The following is a 22,481-nucleotide window of genomic DNA, read 5'->3' on the forward strand; positions in this document are numbered from 1 at the left end:
CCACAGAAGTGTCTCATATCAGGTGCATGTCGCATAGGGATGCTCACCCTTGCCTCCAAAGCTGATGTGGTGATCACCCTCGCTGGTCACCAAGCATGCGGCTTGTCCTCTGGCTAAGGGGTGGGAGGGAGGGTATGGGGAGCCAGTTGGGGAGGAAGGCATCTTAACAGAAAGGCTCTTTCCAGCCACTTTATAAAATGTCATGCCTGTAAGGTGACCACAGCTTTGTAAGTGCCCACATCATTGAGGTTGGAAAAGGCCCTATGGCTAGATCTACCTGTGACTTGTGAGTGGAAGCAATCTCTACTGCTTATGCTGCTAGAGCCTTTAAGTGCCCACAAAAGACCCTCCCACACTCTCTTCTCCCCTTGGTGTAGTGTTCCACAAGATCCAAAAGAGAGGCTGCTTTATCTGTCAGAATCTCTGAGTGGCTCTGATGAGCAGAGACCCAATCAACTCATATGGATAAGTAGCATAAAGGACAAATAAGTCTTTGTTTTTTTCAGGCCACTGAAAGGTGAGGGTGTGTGGTTAGAGCCTGACCTTGCCTACCTGGACTGATATAATTACTGTAAAGATTAAATGTGATTATGTGGATAAAGCACCTGGATCACAGCGGGTTCTGAAATTATAGTTGTGTCCCCTTGAAGCTTAAAATATAGAGTACAAAGCCTTTCGTTCAACAGCAAGGACATCAAATACTCCCATCAGAAAGGACATCCTGGTACATATTGAAATATAAGTGAGGAGCAGCATATTTTTTCCCGAAAAGCAGCTGTGGCTAGGAAGGCAGTGAAAATATGCAGGTGTCAGGTGTGGAAGCCAGGAAAGGAGTAGAAAGAGGCATGGGAGTGTGCTGCATATCACCCTCCCCTCCATGGAGACACCCAGAGCAGATTACCTTTGTCCACTGCCTTGGGGGGACTTCAACCAGAAGATATATCCCAAGGATCTGGGGAATCCCTGGCTGCAACTGTGGCTAGAGAGGATGAAGAATGGGAGGAGGAGTTTACTAGAAGTATGGCAGCACAGAACAGGGCCTGACAGGAAGCAGACAGCACAGCCCAGCTCCCAACAAGAGAAAAAGAACCCTCCAGGCCTCTCCCGTGCCCTCCAGCTAGCTGCCAAGCTAGGTCCAGTCCAGCCCCTAACAACTAGCCCTGCTGAGCATCTGCTCCAGGCTAGACCTCATGCCCCGCAGTCCACATCCACTACTGCCCACCCTTTAGCTTTGAGCAACATAAAAAGCCCAGAGGAAGCAATCACCCACCTCCTCCCAGGCATAGCAGAAGGCTCTTCATTCCATCATTTCCGTGGAGCTCCTAGCACAGCTCCCAGCAAGCTTCAGGCACAGTCAATGATGTTTCCTAGATGGATGGGAAAGGACTGTAGCACCTGACAACCAGAGGAGGCTGGGAAAGCTCACCCAGCAAGTGGGAACTTGGACTTCTCTATTGCAAGGCTCTCCCTGGTCTCAAGAAGTCTCATCCACCCTGCACCCAGAGTGGCCCCACCACTCTCAGACTTCAGGACTGACTAGATCTCCATTTTCTCTGGATCCAGAGGAATTGTTTTCCAGCATCCTGCAGGCATAAGTGTTTAAAGACTACTTCCCAGATGCAAATCAACAGCAGTCAGCTACTCATCCATACTAGTTAACCCTTAAGTAAGACACATACCATAGTCTGTGCAAACATGTGTGTGTGCATGCGTGTGTGTGTGTGTGTGTGTGTGTGTGCTCACGCACAGGCATGCCTGGGTTGCCAGTCACATGGCTATTCAGCTCCCAATAGGACAAAACTCATCCCCCTGTACCCTGGCACACTGGTCTCTAGCAGTCTAGCAGGGGGATACCCACTGATTGTGCACATCTAATGGTGTCTGTTGTGATTGAGCACCATTCCTAGTAGTACACACTTCACAGTGCTTAGTTATTGTTATTTGGCAACAGGATCCATTCGAATTCAGGTCCACCCAAAGAGAAGGGTAAGGATTGAAGAGGAATTTATAACATACATTATGTTAAGCACTTGATAACACATATTCACAAAATCCCCAGGAGATGGTGCTTTAATTATCCCCATTTTAAATTTGAAGTTACAAGGATCAGGGACATGAAGAAACTGGCCCAAAATAATACAACAGGGAAATGTCAGAGCAAGATTTCAAACCCAGATCCAACTCAGGAAAGATTGCATGCACATTTATTCCCTGTTTCTTCATTTCCACAAGGAGGAAGGACACAGTTTACCCAGTAAACCCAGTCTATCTCTTCACTCCATCTCTACTGCTTCTTAGATAGTAATGAATGGCAGTGGTCATGGCGTCCATTCACCTGGGGCCCTAAACCTGTGACCCTCAGTGTGCCTGACAGGGTTTGCATAGAGTCCACTTGCAGACCGAAAACTTCTTTGTGTTCTTGTCCCCAGGACTGAAGAACTTCAGGCAGGAGCAGGCCACCACCACTTTGGTTTCCTGCTCTGCCTGAGGCCCCTAATTCCTCCTTGCAGATCCTTCAGCTATGTGCACCCACCATTGGCCTTAAGGCTGTGTCCCTCCCCTATTGATGAACAAGTCTGTACTTAGGGCTTTTCATAGACCTATGACCTCTTGTTTCAGTATCTCTTGTTTCATTAAAGGACAGGCAGTCCCTAAGTCCTTCAAAGATGTCCAAAATTCTTGGCAGTAGCACATCCTCCTAACTTGAGGTGTACACCATAACAGCCTCAATGGCCAGCTCAGCAGGGAGACGATGTTCTAGTTCCCAACATAGCTATGGCCTTCTGACAGCCAAAGGCCCTGTTCGGCTCTACTCAATCACCAAAAACCAAAAAGCCATGGAGGATGGAGTCTTACCATACCTGAGAGTTCTCTGCCTCTTCGCCTTCTTCTCCAGGGAAAACAAATATTCCATTTGGAAACTGGAGACTTGTCCCATCAAGACCACTTGTGGGGCACCTGGGTTGCTCAGTTGGTTAAGTGCCTACCTTTGGCTCAGGTCATGATTCCAGGGTTCTGGGATGGAGCCCCATGTCTGGCTCTCTGCTCAGCGGGGAGCCTGCTTCTCTCTCTCCCTCTGCTGCTCCCCCTGCTTGTCCTCTCTCTCTCTCTCTCTCTCTCAAATAATAAATAAAATCTTAAAAGAAAAAAAAGACCACTTTTGACCAGCATAAGTGAACCCATTGTCTCTACCTGCCACATTTACTTTAGAAATCAGACCTGTCTTGGAGACTTCTGGAAAGGTCCCATTCTTTTTTTCAAGGAGCCTATGAGAAAGAACTTACTGAAAGAAACAAAGAGAGGAGATGAGCAAACTTGGGTCAAGGGCTACTACATATAACCACTGGAAGAAAGCAAGTAATATCAGAATTACCCCAGTGCCTTAGAACACAGACATTCTGCTTTGAACTTGTGACTGAATGAGAGGAGCCATTTCTCTTTCTTCTCTGGGATAGTAGTTGTGGCCTCATAGGGGAATCAGGAGAGTACTAGGCTCTCAGCAAGAAGTCAGAACCCCCTGCATCCAAAATAGGGAAGAAGAAGCTAAGAACATCATGTGTGGAGAGTGGCAATGGGGAGCTCAGCATCAGAGAGAGGAGGAGACACTTCAGGCCAGCTGCATAAACTGTGCTCACAACCCCAGGGGAGACATGGCCTGAGGACTTCCAAACTACTGACAGTGGAAGAGCCACAAGAGCTGAGAGCTTGCAAAAACGAGATGACCCAGAGAAATGTTATTGTGATTGTGACCCCATATTTAAAAGCAGGCTGGTAAGGTCTGGGGGGCAGTATGTCTTATATTGGATTTTAATGCCATTTTAAATCAATAGTAAAAAAAAAAAAATGTGTCCCCAAATCAGCAGATAACAAATTACCTAATGAAAAACTTAGACATGGCCTTCTGAGGGATCAGAAGATGTAGAAATCACTGAGATGGAAAAACCTGAGTAGGCTTTATGGATGCAGGAGCTCAGTGAGCATAAAATGGAAAATTTGAGAGATAGACGGTATAAGTATAGGGTGGTAAGCCTTGGTCTGGAAAGCACAGTGCTGCACTTGAACCTTCATCAGTTCCCATCCTGGGCCTCAGCTCACTCCACCTAGGAAGAACACATGGGTCACTGAGCCCCATTAAGGCCATGCCCATCTCTTACCCTGCATGATTCTCTAGAAGCAGCAAGAAGATGGCCAGGAGCTCCTAGTTTTGCAGACCCTCTTTCCTTAACCCTTGATTGTGGAGATAATGTCTCTAACTAGAAACAGAGGTGGAAGACAAAATGTCCTATAGATGCTTGACCTCGCCTCCTTGAATACCAAAGGACCATGTCCTCAGCCTTTCCCAGAAGAAGCATCTCACTTTAAATTCCTCCCAATTCTAGTCAAAATTCTTTTGATGGTCATTAAAATTACATGAGTGGCTTCATGTAATTTTAATCTTCTCTAGCAGCAAGTTCTACAGGAGAAGTCCCCCCAGGCATCTCCATTGATCATTCTAAGTAGATACAACAAAGCATTTCAAGACATGAGTTTTAACCAGAAAGAAAATGAAATGAATATTTCATTTATGATGGGTCATCTGGTGAGGATTTTTTTCTATTTTTTTCATTAAAAAAATCAAAAAACTAAATCCAATCTTTTGTAAAGGCATTTACCAAGGCGACACTAACCTCATGGATTTATCAAACACCCTTTAACGAAGCTTCCTTGTAACAACAGCACTGGATTTACAAGCCAATAACCTCTAAGCTAGTTTTGCTGACCAACTAAGCTAATCTGCTTGTGCACTCTGTGAAAATAGATGCCCTTGTAATGTTCCACTTGTCCCTAGATCTCTCATTGCTACTCTCCTTCTATCTCCACAATTCAGCACCTGTGAATCAAAAGCTTGGACCTGGAACTTGAGAACCTCTCAGAAGGTTCCAACAGAAGCATTACAAAGACTGGATCCAGGTGTATTAAAGCCAAAATATTAGTGAGCAGAAATAACTTTATGTGCTGTTGTTGTGTGGTAAAGAATCTGGCTGGCCTTTCTCTCTGGTTCCCAGGAGGTAACCTCTAAATCCTTGGATTTAACCTGAGTGATAGGAATGTCTTTGCTACTTATGGGGGGCTTACTGCTGATATTATGCTAAGGCAGTGACTCAAGACGGGATCTGGCTAGGCCAGAAATACCATGTGTTTAGAGTGTTTGCACTTTGATCCAGGTGGTATCAGCCGAACCTCTAAGAGGAGGGGGAAGATGGAGGTTGGAGTTAATCACATAGCCAATGACTCAATCACGTCTATACAATGAAACTCCAATAAAAATTGTAGACACTGAAGCTCAAGTGAACTTCCTGGAAAAGGAATGTACCAGGAGGGTAAGGCATCCTGAAGATACAGAAACTTCACATTTGCGACCCTCCTATTTGTCTCTTCATTTGGTTGTTTCCAATTTGTATCCTTTATAATAAAGCTATAATCATAAGTATAGCACTTGCCTGAGTTTTGTGAGTCTTTCTAGCAAATCATGAAACCTGGGGGGATAGTGGGAAAACCCATATTTGTAACCAGGTGGTAAGAAATGAAATGGCCTAGAACCCCAGACCCTGTGGCTAGTGTCTGAAGTGAGGTCAGTCTTATGAAGGATGGTGTCCTTAACCTATGGAGTATGCACTAACTCCAGGTAGTTGGTGTCAGTTGGTGCCAATGCAGCTATGCCTCCAACTAACTTATTTTCACACTAAGGGGCTATGGGGAGGCATAGTTTCATAACCCAAATTGGTGACTAAATATGTGGGGAGGGGTCTAGTGACATTATCACAGATCCAAAGAGTAAATATTTGAGATTTAGAGGTGTAGTAGGCAGAATTCTGTGATGATCCCCAATATTCCTGTCCCCTGTTGTCCATACCCAGTATAATCCTGTGCCCCTGAACATAAGGCAGTGCTGTGAATATAAAGGATTTCACTCCTCTGATTAGCTTAGGATATGCACTTGACCCTTGAACAACATAAGGATTCAGGGCACCAACCCCTTCCACACAGTGGAAAATCCACACATAACTTTTGTCTCCCCAAAAACTTAATTACTAGTAGCCTACTGTTGACCTGAAGCCTAACAATAATATAAGTAATTAACATATATTTCCTGTTATATGTATTATATACTTTATTATTCCAATAAACTACAGAAAGGAAAATGTTAAGAAACCGTAAAGAGAAAAAATGCATTTATAGTAATATAGTGTATTTGTTGAAAAGAAAAATTATAATTGAACCCACACAGTTACAACCCATGTTGTTCAAGGGTCAACTCTATAACATCACAATTTCAGCCTTGTGAGACCCTGATAGAGACCAGGTGAGCCTTGCCCAGACTTCTGACCTATAAGACACCATAAAATGATGAATGTGTGTTGTTTCAGGCCACTAAGTTTGTGGTAACTGGTTATGGAGCAATACACAGGGAAATCTATGTGTGATGGTATCAAACAAATTTTGCCAATACCATTCTCTCTGGCAGAGAGAAATGGTTTGAAAGGATAGCATTCAGAATGTGGGGGGGGACAGGAAACCATATTCTGAGATGGGAACCTAAAAAAAAAAAACCTCTTGGGCCAGAGGGATGTTTGGCCCCAAAGAAGCAGCTTTATTTGTGTCTTCAAAAACTGCATGAGCTTTCCTGTGTCAGGGTTAGGAGACATGCCCAAGTTGCAGGAGGCACAGGATGGATATGATCTCAATATACAGAAGAAGGCTCTAATACCCCCAAGATGCCTAGTAATGGAAAGGGCTGCCTTTACTATTTAGACTTCTAATTCAATCCAAATGCCTAATTCATTCCAAGTACACAACAAACTATTGAACTAATTAGAAATAAGAAGAGAAATCAAGGCAAGCAAGTCGAGGCTAGAAAATGAATAGGTTGAAGAGCTACCAGTCATAGGCAATGTGTTGGATCAAAAGCTCCCCAAGTTCATGGTCTCTGTGATTCTACATTTAAATACTACTTCAGGAGTGCCTGGGTGGCTCAGTGGGTTAAGCCTCTGCCTTCAGCTCAGGTCATGATCTCAGCATCCTGGGATAGAGCCCCACATTGCATCGGGCTCTCTGCTCAGCAGGGAGCCTGCTTCCACCGCCCCCTTGCCCCCGCTCTCTCTCTGTCTACCTCTCTGCCTACTTGTGATCTTTGTGGGTCAAATAAATAAATAAAATCTTTACCACTTCAAAGAGTCAGCACCACTTTAGTTGACTGACACTAGGATGCCAGGGTGAATTGAGATGGTATTGAGCCAAGGACAAAGTGACGCCTGAAACTTACCCTCACAAGTTTCCCAGAGGACAAGCATAAACTAAGGTAAAGGAAGACATAGCACACTCTAGGGCTTAGACCCAAATCTTAGGGTAGAACTCTAACAAGTATGACTGCTTCTTACAGAATATTCCCTTTACTTCAGCAGGGGTTTCCTGATAGCTTGATGCCAAAGCACTCTAAAGACCTACTGCGATTATTTCACCACCCAAAACAAAATCCTGAGTATTGAACATTACCACCTCCTTTTGAGAAAAGACTATTTCTGCCAAGGAAAAGCAAAAGAGAACAAATAAGACCAAAGAAAGTCAGAAAAAGAACCCAGTTCCCAGAGGAGGCTGACCTAGGCCACCTATTTCAGGATTTTCTTCATCCAAGGAGAGCCAGTCTGGACCACTTGTCATACTGGTGTGTCACTATGGAGGTTCTCCTCACCTCTCTGCAAGGTTAGATTTTCCATTTCCTGACTTCATGTCTTCATCTTGTTTCCTTGTTTTGTTCATTTAGTTGGAGCATATCGCCCAATAGTTTTTTGAGAAAAGATAATAGAGTTTAATTTTAAACCTTGTCTGGTTGAAATAGTCTTTCTTCCTCCCTGGCTGACATTTTCCTCAGTATGGAGTTATAACATGGATACATTTTTTCTCAGAATATAAAATTGTTCCATTGTCTACTATTTCGTACATTGCTCTTGAGAAGTCTGAAGTAATTCTGATTATTGTACATGGTCTGTTTTTTTTTCTCTGTGCCTTGGTGTGGTTTTTCCTATTCCTACCCCTCAATACCTGCTCAGTGGGCCCCTTCAATATGGAAATACATGTCTTTCTAAAATTTCTTCCTTGTATCATTTCTGTCAATACTGTGTTTTCACACAGGCTGGGCAGAGCCCCCCTCCCACCACAAGTGATGGCAAACATTGTAAGCTACTGACTTGCATAATTATATACCTCTGAATGGTATCCAGGGCATCAGGGGAGAGAGCACTGTTTTTTCCAACCCTGATTCAGGACCTTCCCTTCCAGAGCATGGCCTGAGTAGAAAAAGTATGCTAATTCCTTAACCTCAAAACTGTCCAGAGTCATTGGGAAAGCATCAGCTGTGCAGTACTCAGAATCACTCTCTCATCTCAAAGCCCACCTGATGGAATTTACCAATTCAACTATTTCTTCTGGCAAATCTTGATGCCTGTCCTCCAAATTCCTCTCCCTATAAGATAAAATTCCTATCCATATATAATTCCTACCAAATTTCTATCATGAATAATTTTTCCCTCAATTTTCTCTGTTCTTTCTGAAACTTGTATTAGCTGGGTATTGGAATTCATGGATTGACTATTTAATGTATCTTTTTTTCCCTATTTCTTGTGTCTGTCTTTCTGTACTTCTGTCTGGGAGATTTCCAAAACTTTACCTCCTAACACTTCTATGGAATTTTTTTAAATTCCTGCTATTATATTTTTAATCTCCAATAACTTTTGTTATTCTATTTTTCCTTTACATAGCAGTCTCTTCTTGTCTGGAGAAAGCAATAGTTTATTTAAATAGTGGTATTCTAAGTTTTCTTTTGTTTCTCACCATATCTTTGTACCCTTTCTTTTTCCTGTGGTTTTTGTTTGCTTTTGTTTTGATTTCTTGCTATTAGGTTTTGTTTGTTTTGTTTTGTTTTGTTTTGTTTTGTTTTTCCTCTTGTTCATGTAAGAAGCATTCTTCAAATGCCTGGTGGCTTTCAGCTGCTCATAATCCAGCCTCAGACACTCAGAAGCTGATTGGAAGCATGGCATGGAAGACAAAAAGCTTACCAGCTAAGCAGTGACAAATATTCCACTGGCTTTTTCTTTACCCACAAGTAAGGAGCTTTGTTTTTCTTCAATGCACATTACACACAAGAACTACTGGCCCAAAGATGACTTTTCTCTCTGTACATCCAGATACAGGCTGGAACTCTGTCTACAGTGTGTCTACACTACACTGTGGTAGGAATAGCTATGTTCCTTTGGCTTGGGCAGGCACAAGACAGCTGCTAATTTATATGTGCCATGAAAAAGATGTATGTTCCATAAGCTTCCCCTTGGCTGACCATCTCTATGTGGAAAAGTGAATCATGTTCTTTACATAACTAGCCCTCTCTTTGTGCTGTTCCCTCCTGACTTCTCAAATTTCAGCCAATTGAACTGTTTCATACATGGTAAATACCATCAGGAGAGCTGATCATCAACACAAGACTGCACAGCCACCTCTCTGATCCTCACAAGAATCCTCCCCAAGAACATCAGTGACCTCATATTCAGAGGGAGATATTGAGACCTTGAGTTGGTTCTGGCACCAAAGCCTATTTTTTGTATCATAACTGGCCCTCACTGTGCCCTGTGGAATTTATCTTTGTTCTGCAAAGAGAATGTGGTTTCCAGGGAGAGGGACTACCATCATTCCATGTGGAACTGCTAGGCAGGGTATTAAGAGCACAGAGTGAAGACCCCAGAAGATGCTGCTTCTCCTGCTTGCCTGTCTCTTGCCTGCCATCAATGGGAAGAGCTGCTTCCACTGCTGGCCACAACTGCCTGCATTGATAGACTATGACCTGCAGATTCTATGGGGCTCCCCAGGACCACCCAGAGATCTCTCCCAAAGCATCCACTCCCTATTCCTGAAGAAAGATTATGTCTTCCCAGAACCCTGGTATCTTGGTGAGGCACAGCCTAGACACCAGGGATCAGGGATGGGCCCTTTACCTGACCTGGGATCTTATACCCCCAACTGCCCTTCATCCCACATCTCATTCTCAGATCATGCCCATATGGAAGAAGCAACAGCCAAATTATTCAATCACATAGATGAAGCCATTAAGAAGTTTCGAGATGGTGAGGAAGCCCCCAGGCTTCTGTTGACAAAACCCAGAACCCCAAGGCACTTCTAGAGGGCCTGCTGGCCTGGGGTGGGGATATGTGGTGAAGAGTGGTGACTGACCCAGCATCTATGTGCTCTGTGAAGTTACTGTTTGAAAAACCTGGCTCGAATTCCCAATCTTGAGTTATGTAACTGTTTCCACCTATAAAATGTAGATGATGAGCACACCTCTCCCTCTCTTCCTTTCCCATTCAGATAAACCATCACTTCTGAGAGAGATTAATGTCCAGAAACAGGTGTTTACTAACAGGCTGAATGAGACGTCTAAGAAGCTGAAGGAGAAGGGTGAGAGGTGGAGATGGCCCCTGCCCACCACTCAGCCCTTCACCTTCCCCAAGACTGAGAAGAACAGAGCCCAGTCTGCAGCCCCTCCCATGTCCCTCCCCAGGAATCCCCATTTGCCCACATACTGGGCGCCTGTCCACACCTTCTCCAAGTTCCCTTTCTTGATGATACCCCAACCCTTCATGGCTCTGTCTGCCTCCCCCAGCACCTCAGTTTCTCTATCATCTCACCCTCCTGGGCAGCTTGTAACAAGTCTTGTGGTGAGTATGTATGGGGACTTGGGGGTGGGGGAATGAGAGGCGAGGGGCACACGGCCCTGGCTAAGGCTTTTGCCTATCCCCTTTCACAGAGCTACACCCCACATTGGAGGTCATCAATTGTGCCAGCTGCAAGACACACCTTCTTACCTGCAAAGACCCAACTCTCTGCCCAGGTCAGTGGCAGCTAGCATCCTGCATCCAACCTGCCCGTACTCCATCCTGGGTCATTGTTGTCTTTGGATTGTCTTCCTCCTCTGCTCAGCCTCAAGCTCTTTTTGCTGTCCACCCAGAGAACATAGCAACTCCTGGGATTTCTTGATGCCACATGTCCAACTTCAGAGCCATAAAGCCATCTGCCTCTAGGACATCTCCCCTGGAGATCTCTCGGGCCCTCAAAGCAAGCATGCTTGGAAACGTATTCAAACTCAACTCCCCCACCCCCAATCTGCTCTTCCCTCAGGGTCCCTCTCAGCAAATGGCACCACACAAGCCCTAAGCCTCCTAAACCGGGAACTTCCCTCCCCCATATTCAAGACATGCAATCACAAAATCTTGTTAAATAATTCTTAAATGTGTTACCATATTTTCATTGCAGTATCCACCACCATTCCTCAGGCATCCTCACTTCTCAGCTGGGTTATGCTAGCGTCACTCAGCTGGCCTGTCTGCCCCTCTTGGCCACATCTTACTCAACAACCAAGGAACCTTCTCAAGGAGCAAATCTTCCTATGACACTCCCTGTTTGTAGCCCAACTGCCCCCCAGATAAGGCCTAGCTCTTCGTAAGGCCTTGTGCAAATAGCCCCTGCACACCTTCCACCACCCCACTCCTCCCCAGCCACACTGAGCTACTGACATGCTGTACATACAGATGACTTCAAGCTTTTCCTTTGAATATTCTGTGTCCTCTGCCTACAGCACAATTTTTTACTTGACCATGGGACCAAAACTGGACTTGTACTTGTTTTTCAAAGTCCAGTCAGAAGTCCTATTTCCTAAGAAGGTTTCCCTGACCAGCCCCACCGCCTGAGGCTCATTAGCCTTCCTTGTGTATACTTTTCCTCTGTTCTGTCCTCCTCTGCTTCCCTGGGATACCACACCATAATTGTTTGCTTGTCTACCTCATAGAGAGCAGGGACCATGTCTCATTTATCTCTAATATATGCCAGGTATACAGTAGGTGCTCAGTAAGTGTTTGCAAACAAATGACTGAGTGGACAAATACAAGGAGGAAAGAATGTAGTCTCTCTGGGCCCAGATGGCCCTCCTTGCCCCCCAAACACGTGGCTCCCCCTTTTATACCCCCCAGCCAGGAGCCGGAGAATCCTCGCATGGGTTGTGAGCTTTGGCATTATTCTGCTTCTGGCAGCCATAGCTGGAAGTGGGTGAGTGACTCTCAAGCCCTAGCATCCCCAGAGAAGACAAACCTACTCCTTGACTGACCCATCTCCACTTTGTTTCCTGGCCCAGATGGTACATTTTCTGGCATGACAAGAGGAAGAAGGAAGCTGAAAAGGTACTGGGAATGGAGACCCCTGACAGAATGTAGGTCTCCCAAGGAGGGAAAGCTGGGGGTAGCAAGGCTGGAGGTCTCAATCCTGGCTCCCAGAGTGTGACATCCAGAGCAAAGTGGGATCAAGGCTGGGGCTCAGAAGGCCCCATATCCTCTTAATGTGAGTACACACTCAGGGCCAGGGGCCCAGGAAACAGTGGCAGCAAATCTCCACAAGGTGCCCTCCACCTATAGCTGTCTTTATCCCTCTGGAGACCCTCTCCCCACATGGGACACCGCACTCCCTGACATATATAGACAATCAACATGGCCCTCCTGCTCTCTGCTCCTGGTTAGGTTCAGCCAGCAAGAGTTCAGAGGGACAGAGGCAAGGGCATGCAGAAGGTGGGGGTGTAAATGCCCTGCTTCTTGTCTCAGCAGGAACCCAGCAGTCCACTGGTCTGAACCAAGATCACAGTTGCTGTCAGGAAGCTCGTTCATCTCTGAGTTCCAGTAACTGTCCCTTGCCTGACACTCTCCAACAGGGGGTGGTAGCATTCCTGTGGTCCAAAAGGCTACACTCTGTCTTGTGGTTTCCCTGTGCCCATGCCTTGTAAATACCTTTCATTAAAACATCTTCCTATTATTCTGATGAACTATAGCATCGGCTTCCCGCGGTGTCCGGACAGACCCAGCTGACACTGAGATCATCTCCATAAGGTCCTAAAGGGGCTTGTTCCCTCCTCTCACCCTCCCTCTGCTGGCCTGCCACCCTTACCCTTCTGAAACACCCTTCTCCTACTGCTCTGGTTCCAGCAGTGGTAACTCCACAGGCTCAGTCCAGTCTCACTTAATTCCAGCACTAAAGATGAAGGCAGAGATGGCCTGGGTCCCTGTGCCCAGGTATTGAACAAAGGCAGTAAGAGGCCAGCTCATGGCCCAGGGACTAGGAGAAGAAAGGCTTCAGAAAACAGGCTCCAAGTCACATTCAATCAGACCTCCCCGACATCCTGGCTAAGATGCCCAGCCTGGCAACACCCAGGTCCCCAGTGAATCTGGTGCTGCTAACAATGATGTTTCCCTGACTCTGCCTGTGGTAGTGGGAATAGACAAGGATGGAGGGGGGTAGAAGGAAGGGGCTTTGCCTCCTCCTCCTCCATCCCCATGTCCCTTTCCTGTTTGCCCTGAAGGCTGCCAGATTAAATGGAACCTGAGTCCTCCAGGCACAACTCTGCCCTTTCCACTCAACCTTGTGTCTTTCTTCACTGCTTCTCCTGGCCTATCATCCTTGGCTCAGGCTCAGGCTCTATTTGAGACTAAACAGGCTCTACTCTGGCAACACTGAAGCCACTGCCAGGCCCAGAGCCTGTTCAGAAGGCCAACCACTGGGTACTGAAAGGAATTGTGTCTGGGACCAGAGCTAAGGACAAGAACCCAGAACCTGGACTCGAGTCCTGTCTCTGATGCTAAGGTTTTAGTCTCCCCCTTCTGCATCTGTTCCTCCATCTGAGCATGCAGGGAGGATGTCATGCTTCAGCCAGGTTGGTGTGTCCTGGCCTTGGAGCCCACTGGATTCATATTTGCCATCCTATATTTGCTCATGCTTTGGTTCAAAATGTAATGCCCTCACCCCTTCCCCTCACCCCCAGTCCACTGAAATCCTGCCAGGACCCACAGCCCAGTTCCTGAAACAAGCCTTTTGTCTCCACAGGCCCTTCTGGTGCCCCTCTTCCAGAGCTAGCACCCAGGCTGGAAGTGACCTGACTCCAGTAACACCAGCCTGCCGTAAGGGCCGCAACTTGGCTACAATGGGGGGACTGCAAGAGACTGAGGATGTATATAGACCATAAATGGCAACCAGTACAGGGAGTCCAATGGCTGAGAGTAGCTGTGGGTCCCCAGCCATAGGTATCTCCAGCCCCCAGCCCAGGAAGACCCAGGAAGCACCCCCTTCCAAGGTGGTGTCTTCAACAATGAGAAACCATGGAAGGTGTGAAGGGAGAGAGAAATGTTGTCACTGAGAGTTTAGTGTTGCAGCAGAGCAGAGGTATGAGAGGTTTAATAGGTTCAGGCAACTCCAAAAAATGTGATATGGCTGAAGGGAGAGGCCCAGGTTAGAGGACGTTGAGAGGTGGGGCCCACAGAAGCACCCAGGCCCAAGGGGAGTGAAAGCAAGTGAGCAGGGAGGGCTAGGAAGAAGTAGTGGAGGGCTTTGCCAGTGGCAGGCCTGAGTCCTAGGGAGAGGTCAGGGATCCAGACAGGGAAAAAGTAGCTATGCCCAGGCATATGCGGCTCCACATGCTAGCAGCTGAGATGTCCCCTCCATCCAGCTCCACAGATTATCCCTGCCTCACAAAACTGAGGAAGGGTCCATAGATATAAGGTTTTTGGAGAAAGCATAAAGACATAGCTATAGCCAAATGGTGAGAACGTCCTCATATCCATTCTGAATGACTGAGCCAGAGCCCCAGGCAGTAGTAATGGACCCCCCCAGGAAACTGTGATTCTGTGTGTCTGTAAAAGCTGGCTGCCACCTAGGAGAGAGGGAAAGCCAGGCTTTCATGGTGGTGATATTGGTTTCCTATTTATATTTAAATTGGGACTTAAACCATTACTTCAAAAGTATCCAGAGCAACTGCTTTCTGATGCATGCAGCAGAAATAGAAAATCCCGGGTGTAATTTATGAGTTTGTGTGTCTGTATGTGTATATCTCTTATCAACAGAATTTTTTTTTATTACTATTTGAGGGTATATTTGCAAGAAAAGCAGATACTGAGTTCTGCTAGAGTAGAAAGATCAAAGAATTTTGACTCAGGTAAATCTTGGTCAAAATATAGACTCTGAAGGACTTTATGTTTCCAGGTATGACAGAGCAGCTTACAGCACACCAACACTACCATCAAGGGCAACTAAAAATAAAATACATCAAAAGAGCAAAACAAAACAAAAGTCTCTTTAAGGTACCAGGTCCCTAATGCATCCAAGGTCCCAGAGGGAAGTAGAGCTCTCTGTGGTGACAAGCCCTTGTCCTGCAATGAGTTTCTCCTTGGCACTTCCGGGCTTCAACAGTACAGGTTGAGAAGCTTGGGGGGGAGTGGGGGGGCTGTCCAGCAGATGCCTGCAAAGTGTGGAGAAGTCATCAAAGCTTTTAACAAGATCATGGGCTGAAGAGACAAAACTTGGAGCTCTACTTTGCCAAGATAGAATGTGAGAGGTCCAGATCCCTGGAAGTACAGAGATGCAGAAAATGCAAACAAATGCATTGCATCTGTTTGTCCCATCCTCCCAGGAGCATTCCTGTTCTTAACCAGCACAGGCCCAAAGACAAAGAAATCAAACAGAAAAGATCTGAAATGCAATTTGTCAGAGATTTGCCTGCTAGGGAAATAAAAATTAGAGTTGCTGACCCACATAGGAAGACAAGTTTTAGTAAATAGTCCAAGGTATTGATTGGTGATAGCCTAGTACACCAGAGGCAGACCAATCCTTACAAAGCATGGAATTCAGCCTCTGACAAAATTAAAGAGAACTATTCTTATTTTATATCACTGCTGGAGGATAGAGTAAATATCTTCTAAAGGAAAATAATATCATCTAAAGCCACTACCATGTTTTATTTACAATATCCAGTATTCAAACAAATATTAAAATCCATACCAAAAATAAAATCAAGAGAAAAATCAAACAATAGAAACAAACCTACAAATGATCCAGATATCAGAGTTATCTGATATAAATTTTAAAATATGTGTGACTAATGTGCCCAAATGTATTCTTTGCAGCTTTATTGAAATAAAAGACTTATAACATTGTGTTAGTTTAAGGAGATACAATGTATTGATTTGAAAAACCTACAAAATTGCTTCTCGGCCTTTTGGCTAAGATCAAGTGTGAAATACCTACAAAATTGCAAAATGATTACCACCACAGCATTAACTACCATCTCTCTCACATCATATAGTTACCATCTTTATTTTTTCTGGTGAGAATATTTAATATTTGCTCTCTTAGGAACTGTCAAGTATATAATATAATATTATTAACTATCACCATACTGTACATTAGATCTCCAGAACTTATTTTTCTTATAACTAGAAGTTTGTACCCTTTGACCAATATCTCCCCCATTTCCCCCACCTACCCTGAAACCCTGGAAACCACCATTCTATCCTGTTTCTATGAGTTTGGCTTTTTTAGATTTCCACACATAAGTTATATCATACAGTATTTGTCTTTCTCTGTCTGACTTATTTCCCTTAGCATAAAGCCCTCAAGACCCATCCATGTTGTTGGAAATGGCAGGATTTCCTTCTTTCTCATGGCTGAATAACATGAATATTCATGTCATTTTACAGATATTATTATTATGTTATAATAAAATGTAATATATGTATATATGTATGTATGTATGTGTGTGTGTGTATCTATAAGTAGATAGATTGATAGATAGATAGATAGATAGATAGATATCCATTATCCATTTACCCATTCATCTGTTGATAGACATTTAGGTTGATTTCATGTCTTGGCTGCTCTGAATAAAGCTGCAATGAAGAGGAAGTGCAGATATCTTCTCAAGAGTTTGTTTTTGTGGGCTTCTGGGTGATTCAGTCAGTTAAGATTCTGCTTTTGACTCAGTTCATGACCCTGGGATCAAGCCCCGCATCTGGCTTTCTGCTCAGTGGGGACCCTACTTCTTCCTCCACCACAACCCCGTTCATTGTCTCTCTATCTCTCTCTCAAATAAACAGATAAAATCTTTAAAAAAAAAAAAAGAGTTTGTTTTTCATTACCTTTGGATACATATTCAACTGCAAAATTTCTGTTTGGTTCTTTTGTGTTTTTCTATCTCTTTGTTGACTTTCTTATTTTGTTCTTGTATTGCTTTCCCTGATTTCATTGAATTGTTTAGCTGTGTTCTCTTGTAGCTCTCTGACTATCTTTAGAATAATTATTTTGAATTCTGTCAGGCAATTAACGGATCTAAATTTCTCTAAAGTCAGTTACTGGACATTTACTTTATTCCTTTGGTAATGTCATGTTTCCCTGATTCTTCATGATCCCTGTAGCCTTGGGTATGTGTCTGCTTCTTTGAAGAAGCAGTCACCTCTTGCAGGTTTATGGACTGACTTTGGTAAAGAAAAACCTTCACCTATGGGTGGGGACATGTTGGAGGCTCCAGGTTTAAGGGTGTGTGTAGGGACCGGATTAGTCGGGGGGGGGGGGCGGTGATGACTTCATCAGCTCAGGTTGTTGGACCCACAACACCAAGAGCTGTGTAATCTTAGGTGACTATAGCGGGAAGTCCACAGAGGCTGTACGTGCTTTGGCATCCTCAGTGCACCTCCACATCCGGTGCCTCCAGGCCCAGATATTACTCATTTAAAAATATTTCATACTAAAAAAAATTTTTTTAATTTAAAAAAAATATTTCATACATGGCCATAAAAAAAGAATGAAATTATGCCATTTGCAACAACACAGATGTAATCTGTGTAATCTAAGTGAAATAAGTCAGAGAAAGACAAACACCATATGATTTCACTCATATGTTGAATTTAAGAAACAAAACAAACGAAGAAAAAAGAGACAAACCAAGAAACAGACTCTTAACTATGGAGAACAAACTGATAGTTACCAGAGAGAAGGTGGCTAGGGCAGGGGTGGTGGGGGGAGGGTAAATAGGTGATGGGGATTAAGGATGGTACTTGTGGATGAACACCATGTGTTATATGGAACTGTTGAATCACTATACGGTACACCTGAAGCTAATATCACACTGTATGTTAACTACTCTGGAATTACAATGAAAGAAGATTTCACTTAATCATTTAAAAATAAGTAAATAGGTGTTAGAAGTAATACATATATATCTATCTATAGATATAGATAGATATACGTAGATTATAGACTTAAGATGTATTTTTCAACAAATAGAGCTGAGTAATTGATCATCCATAGGCAAATATGAACGTGGACTGAAGTCTCATACATTATAAGAACATGAACTTAAAATATATCATAGGACTAAATGTAAAACATAAAACTAAAATTTGTAGTGTAACATATAGGGGTAAGACTTTGGGATCTGGAATTAGACAAAGAATCCTTGGATTATATCAAAAGCACAATCCATAGGAGGAAAAAACTGATAAATTGAACTTTATCAAAATAAAAACTCTCACCCATGAAAGACCTTGTGAAGAGGACGAAACAACAAGCTACAAACTGGAAAGAAAGATGTGCAAACCACACATCTGACACAGGGCTAGTGTCTAGAATATATAAAAAAATTCTCAAAACTTAGCAGTAAAAGTCAAACAATCCCATTAGAAAATGTCCAAAAGACATGGAAAGACATTTCACCATGCATATGAATGCATAGAAAATGTGTTGGAAGCACACGCACCATCATATTAACAATAAACATCTATAATGTACTATCTCTCTGTATATCTTTCTACATATTTTATCGTCTCTGTAAGCCCTTTTAACGTTTAGAGTAAAAAATACGTTACACCCAAAAAAAAAAGTTGAAAAGACATGGAAAGCCATTTCACCATGGAGGACATACAAGGGCCAGATAAGCACATGAAAAGATACTCAGCATCATTACAGCACAAAGAAAACACCTGCAAAAGCCACAATGGGCTATCAGGGGATACACTGGCCTCTAACACTGACCATATCAGGTACCAGTGGAGACATGGGCAAGTGGATCGCATTCGATCCAGAAGGGGAGGTGTGACAGTGCTGCCACTCTACATGGGGCATTGAGGGGACAGGGGTGTGCACACATACCCCCAGAATCCACAGGTTTCTGAGCTGTTCCATTGTCAGGGCTCCAGAGAGTCATTCTTCTTGGCCAGTGGGTAGAATCTACCAGTGCTCCTGCCAGTGAGTAGTACAGTCACGGTACAAGGCCTTTTTCAGATTCTGGCAGTGTTCTTATGTACTTCAGAGCCTGACTGTCAGTCTGGAGCAGCTGAGACAAGAGCCCAAGCTCCCATCAAGGGTGCCCTCAACTCTCCCCTCCCAGTAACCAGCAACTCTTCCCATCACAGTCCTGGCCAAATCTCCCAGTCTTTGTTTTCCAAATCTGCCACATGCTATCTGCAGTCACACTGAGCCTCTCCCCCAAAGAAACACATCTCCCATATGACCGGGCTCTAGCACACAATAGCCAGAGACTCTGCTGGGCAGGAGAAAGATGTCTGACACTCTTCTCATTTCTGTTCTATATGATACTTATCACTTTATCTCATTTAACTATACCAACATGGAATAAGTATTGTAATCCTCTCTTTACAGATAAAGAAATGGAGACTCACAGATGTTGTATTTACCCAGGTACATCTTTTTTCCAAAGAGCATTGCAGACTTTTCTGCAATGTCTGGAAACTGAGATGTAAATCTGGAACCTGAGGCCTAAGAAGTCTTACCCTCCATCCCCACATTCCCACTGCAGCAGTCATAGCGTATTGCCTCTGTAGGTGGTCATTTTTATCAACAGTATCGTAAGAATGAAATCTGGCCCTATCCCCTGTGTTTCTTTTCTTCTGTCACTGCTTGGTCCGCAATGGAAAATGCCACTTGAGCATGTCATTTGCTCTTCTAAATCAATTTTCCCATGTCTTTTTAAATCATTTATTGAGCGCCTTCAATTGCCAGGCACTGGGCTAGTTGCATTATATAAATCATTCCTGGCCTTCAACATAACCCCATAAAAAAGGCTATTTTTCCATTAGATGCCAGACCCCAGCTTTGATCCTGTCAGCTGTCACACCATAAAGTGTGGAAGTGTGTGGGTGGCAAACACTGGCATATATACCCTTTGAATCCACAAGATTCAAAGATGTCATTTCTTAGGTCAAGACCCAGAGAGGTTAAAAATCCAAAGTTGTCCCAGTTAGTTCATGAGTCCATCCACCTTCAAAGGCCCCATACCACATTTTCCTCCTCTTATCCTGACTTCAGGGTAAAATAGCTGCATGCAGGGAGGTCAGGTGGAGCGCCAAGAAGATGCAGAGGCAATTTGAAAGAAGAGAATCTTAACAGAAAAGAGGTGGGTTATTGAGAAATGAAAATGTAGAGCCCATCCTGTCAGAGGAAAGCCATTAGCACTCTATGGTGTTAACTGATAGCTGGTGTTTGACAAGGATCCCCTCTCTTTTTATGAAAGAGATGTCTAAACAGAAAAGGGCATATCCTCACATTTGTTTGAAGTTAAGGATCAATATTCTTTGCCTCAGAAAATCCAGGAGGCTTTCAAAATGCTTGTGTGGCAAAGAAGACAAACAGACACTTCTAGACACTGAGCCTATATTCTGCAAATATGTAACATCTGCCAGAAGACGAGAGCCATCTGGCCCCTCCACAGTAGGGGAGGCTATGGCACGCAGGCAAGAGGGATCACTGCCTCCCCTCCCTTTTGCTGGCCATGGGAAGATGTCATCCTCACAATCTTATTTTGTTTTCAAAATTTAAAAAGAAAGAAAGAAAGAAAGAAAGAAAGAAAGAAAGAAAGAAAGAAAGATGCTGAGAAGGGATCAGCACACAGCTGGGTGGTAACAAATACCTTGTCCAATGCTCTTTTCCCTGAGCCACATGCACTTTTTCTGGAGTGTCCATTTCCATCTCTAAGCTACAGAAACAAAGAGCGCTAACTCTAGAAGGGCTCAAGAGGTGCTTCTCTCTGGAGTTACTGCCCCAACTCCACTGACTGTGACAAAAGTGAAAGGAATGAAAAGGCTCTGGGGAGATGATTTGCTTGAAGACCTAGAACTTTCTAACATCAGGGGACCAGTCTATGCTTGTTGAAATAGCAAGCTGAATGGTGGGGTGGGAGGAAGCAAGCTGGGAAGCAAACATCAGCTACATATACACAAGCAGTACTGAAAATGTCATTTATTGGGCAACTACCATGTGCCAAGCACTTAACACCATTAGTGCTTTTTCATCTTCACCATGACCATGTGATCTGTGGCCCCATTTTGATGATGGCAAATTCAAAGTCACCTGCTCAAAGTCACACAGCTAATCAATGAATGAGCTGGGTCTATACCAACCCAGGGCCTTTGTTCCTCCTACTGCACCACATTTCCTCCAACAATGACTCGCCATCAATGGGAAGGCTACCTCCAAGAAGCTGCCTACCCTCCCAGGAAAAGTCAGGCAGAGGTGGGATAGACTCAGAGACTGTAAGCTCCCTCTGACCCCGACCTTCAGACACTTCAGCTAGAAGCATAGACGCTGCAGCCAGATTACAAGGTTCCCAGACTGGTCCATCATTCACCAGCTATGTGATCCAAGAGAGGTTACTTAACCTCTGTTGACTGCCAGCTCCCCAGAATGATGACCAAAATAATCTGTTGATCATGCAATTCAGGCTTGCTGCTCCCTAGAATGAGAAGAGCCACAACCTCATGGACTTGTGTCAGAGGAGAAAAGGCAAATATGGGTTATTTATGAGGTCTGGATGGTCTGGTTCCAGGTAGATCTTTCCATACAGGGCCCCTAATTGGCACTGGACAAAATTCACAATACAGTAGGATTTGCGGACACAGCAGGGAGGGACTGTGGAACCATACTTCACGTGCATACAATCAGTTGATGAGCCCAACCAAACAACTGATTTTTTTTTTTTAGAAGAGATTACTGACCCTTTTGAGAGAGAATGGTATATTACCCAGATAAATGGATTTTTAGGAAGTTTCTGAAACAAACCATAAAGTTATTTGCAACGTTGTCTTTCTGGACAAGAAAGTCATGAAGTTGTAAAGTCATGAATGTCCAACAGTGAAGTCATATTAATGCAGACAGTGAGCTCTGGGTGTGGATGGTTTCAGTTCTTATCCGTTCCTCAATGTCCTCATCAGCCAGCAGGGAGAGTGATGGCACCTGCTCCCTAGGGTTGACATGAGATATAAGTTCCTATGCATAAAGGACTTAGGCCAATACCTGGCACTTAGTAAGCAGATTAGTCTGCCAGACCTGTCATAAGAAAGCACCCCCGGGTGACTCAAACAGGCGTTTATTTCCTCCCACTTCTGGAGCTTAGAAGTCCAAGATCAAGGTTCTTCCAGTTCTGGTTCCTTCTGAGGCCTCACTCTTTGGTGCATAGGTGTCCATCTTCTCTCTGTGCCTACACGGTCTTACCTGTGTGTGTGTGTGTGTGTGTGTGTGTGTCCTAATCCCCTTTTTATAAGGACACCAGTCATACTGGATTAATATCTATACTAGTGATC

At 44.2% G+C, this 22,481-nt stretch overlaps 1 protein-coding gene across 1 annotated transcript; it reads left to right on the forward strand.

The window, feature by feature from the left end:
* Positions 1–9,746: 9,746 nt before the first annotated feature.
* On the forward strand, positions 9,747–12,875 carry LOC111160843 (testis expressed 51). Its single transcript, XM_022524215.1, has 4 exons — positions 9,747–9,977; positions 10,077–10,151; positions 10,393–10,482; positions 12,675–12,875. Exons 1-4 carry the CDS (start codon positions 9,776–9,778, stop codon positions 12,848–12,850), a joined length of 543 nt encoding a protein of 180 aa, XP_022379923.1. The 5' UTR covers positions 9,747–9,775; the 3' UTR covers positions 12,851–12,875.
* The last annotated feature ends 9,606 nt before the right edge of the window (positions 12,876–22,481 follow it).

This window comes from Enhydra lutris, unplaced genomic scaffold (assembly GCF_002288905.1).
Source record: "Enhydra lutris kenyoni isolate GAN:26980312 unplaced genomic scaffold, ASM228890v2 scaffoldscaffold78, whole genome shotgun sequence".
NCBI classification, from domain to species: domain Eukaryota; kingdom Metazoa; phylum Chordata; class Mammalia; order Carnivora; family Mustelidae; genus Enhydra; species Enhydra lutris.

What these genes read in the sequence shown, in the direction of transcription:
- LOC111160843 (XM_022524215.1), top strand. Translation starts at nt 9,776, where the DNA reads ATGCTGCTTCTCCTGCTTGCCTGTCTCTTGCCTGCCATCAATGGGAAG. An exon ending in CCCAGAACCCTGGTATCTTG is followed by an intron (nt 9,978 to 10,076) that starts GTGAGGCACAGC and finishes TCTCATTCTCAG; the next exon opens with ATCATGCCCATATGGAAGAA. An exon ending in TAAGAAGCTGAAGGAGAAGG is followed by an intron (nt 10,483 to 12,674) that starts GTGAGAGGTGGA and finishes TTGTCTCAGCAG; the next exon opens with GAACCCAGCAGTCCACTGGT.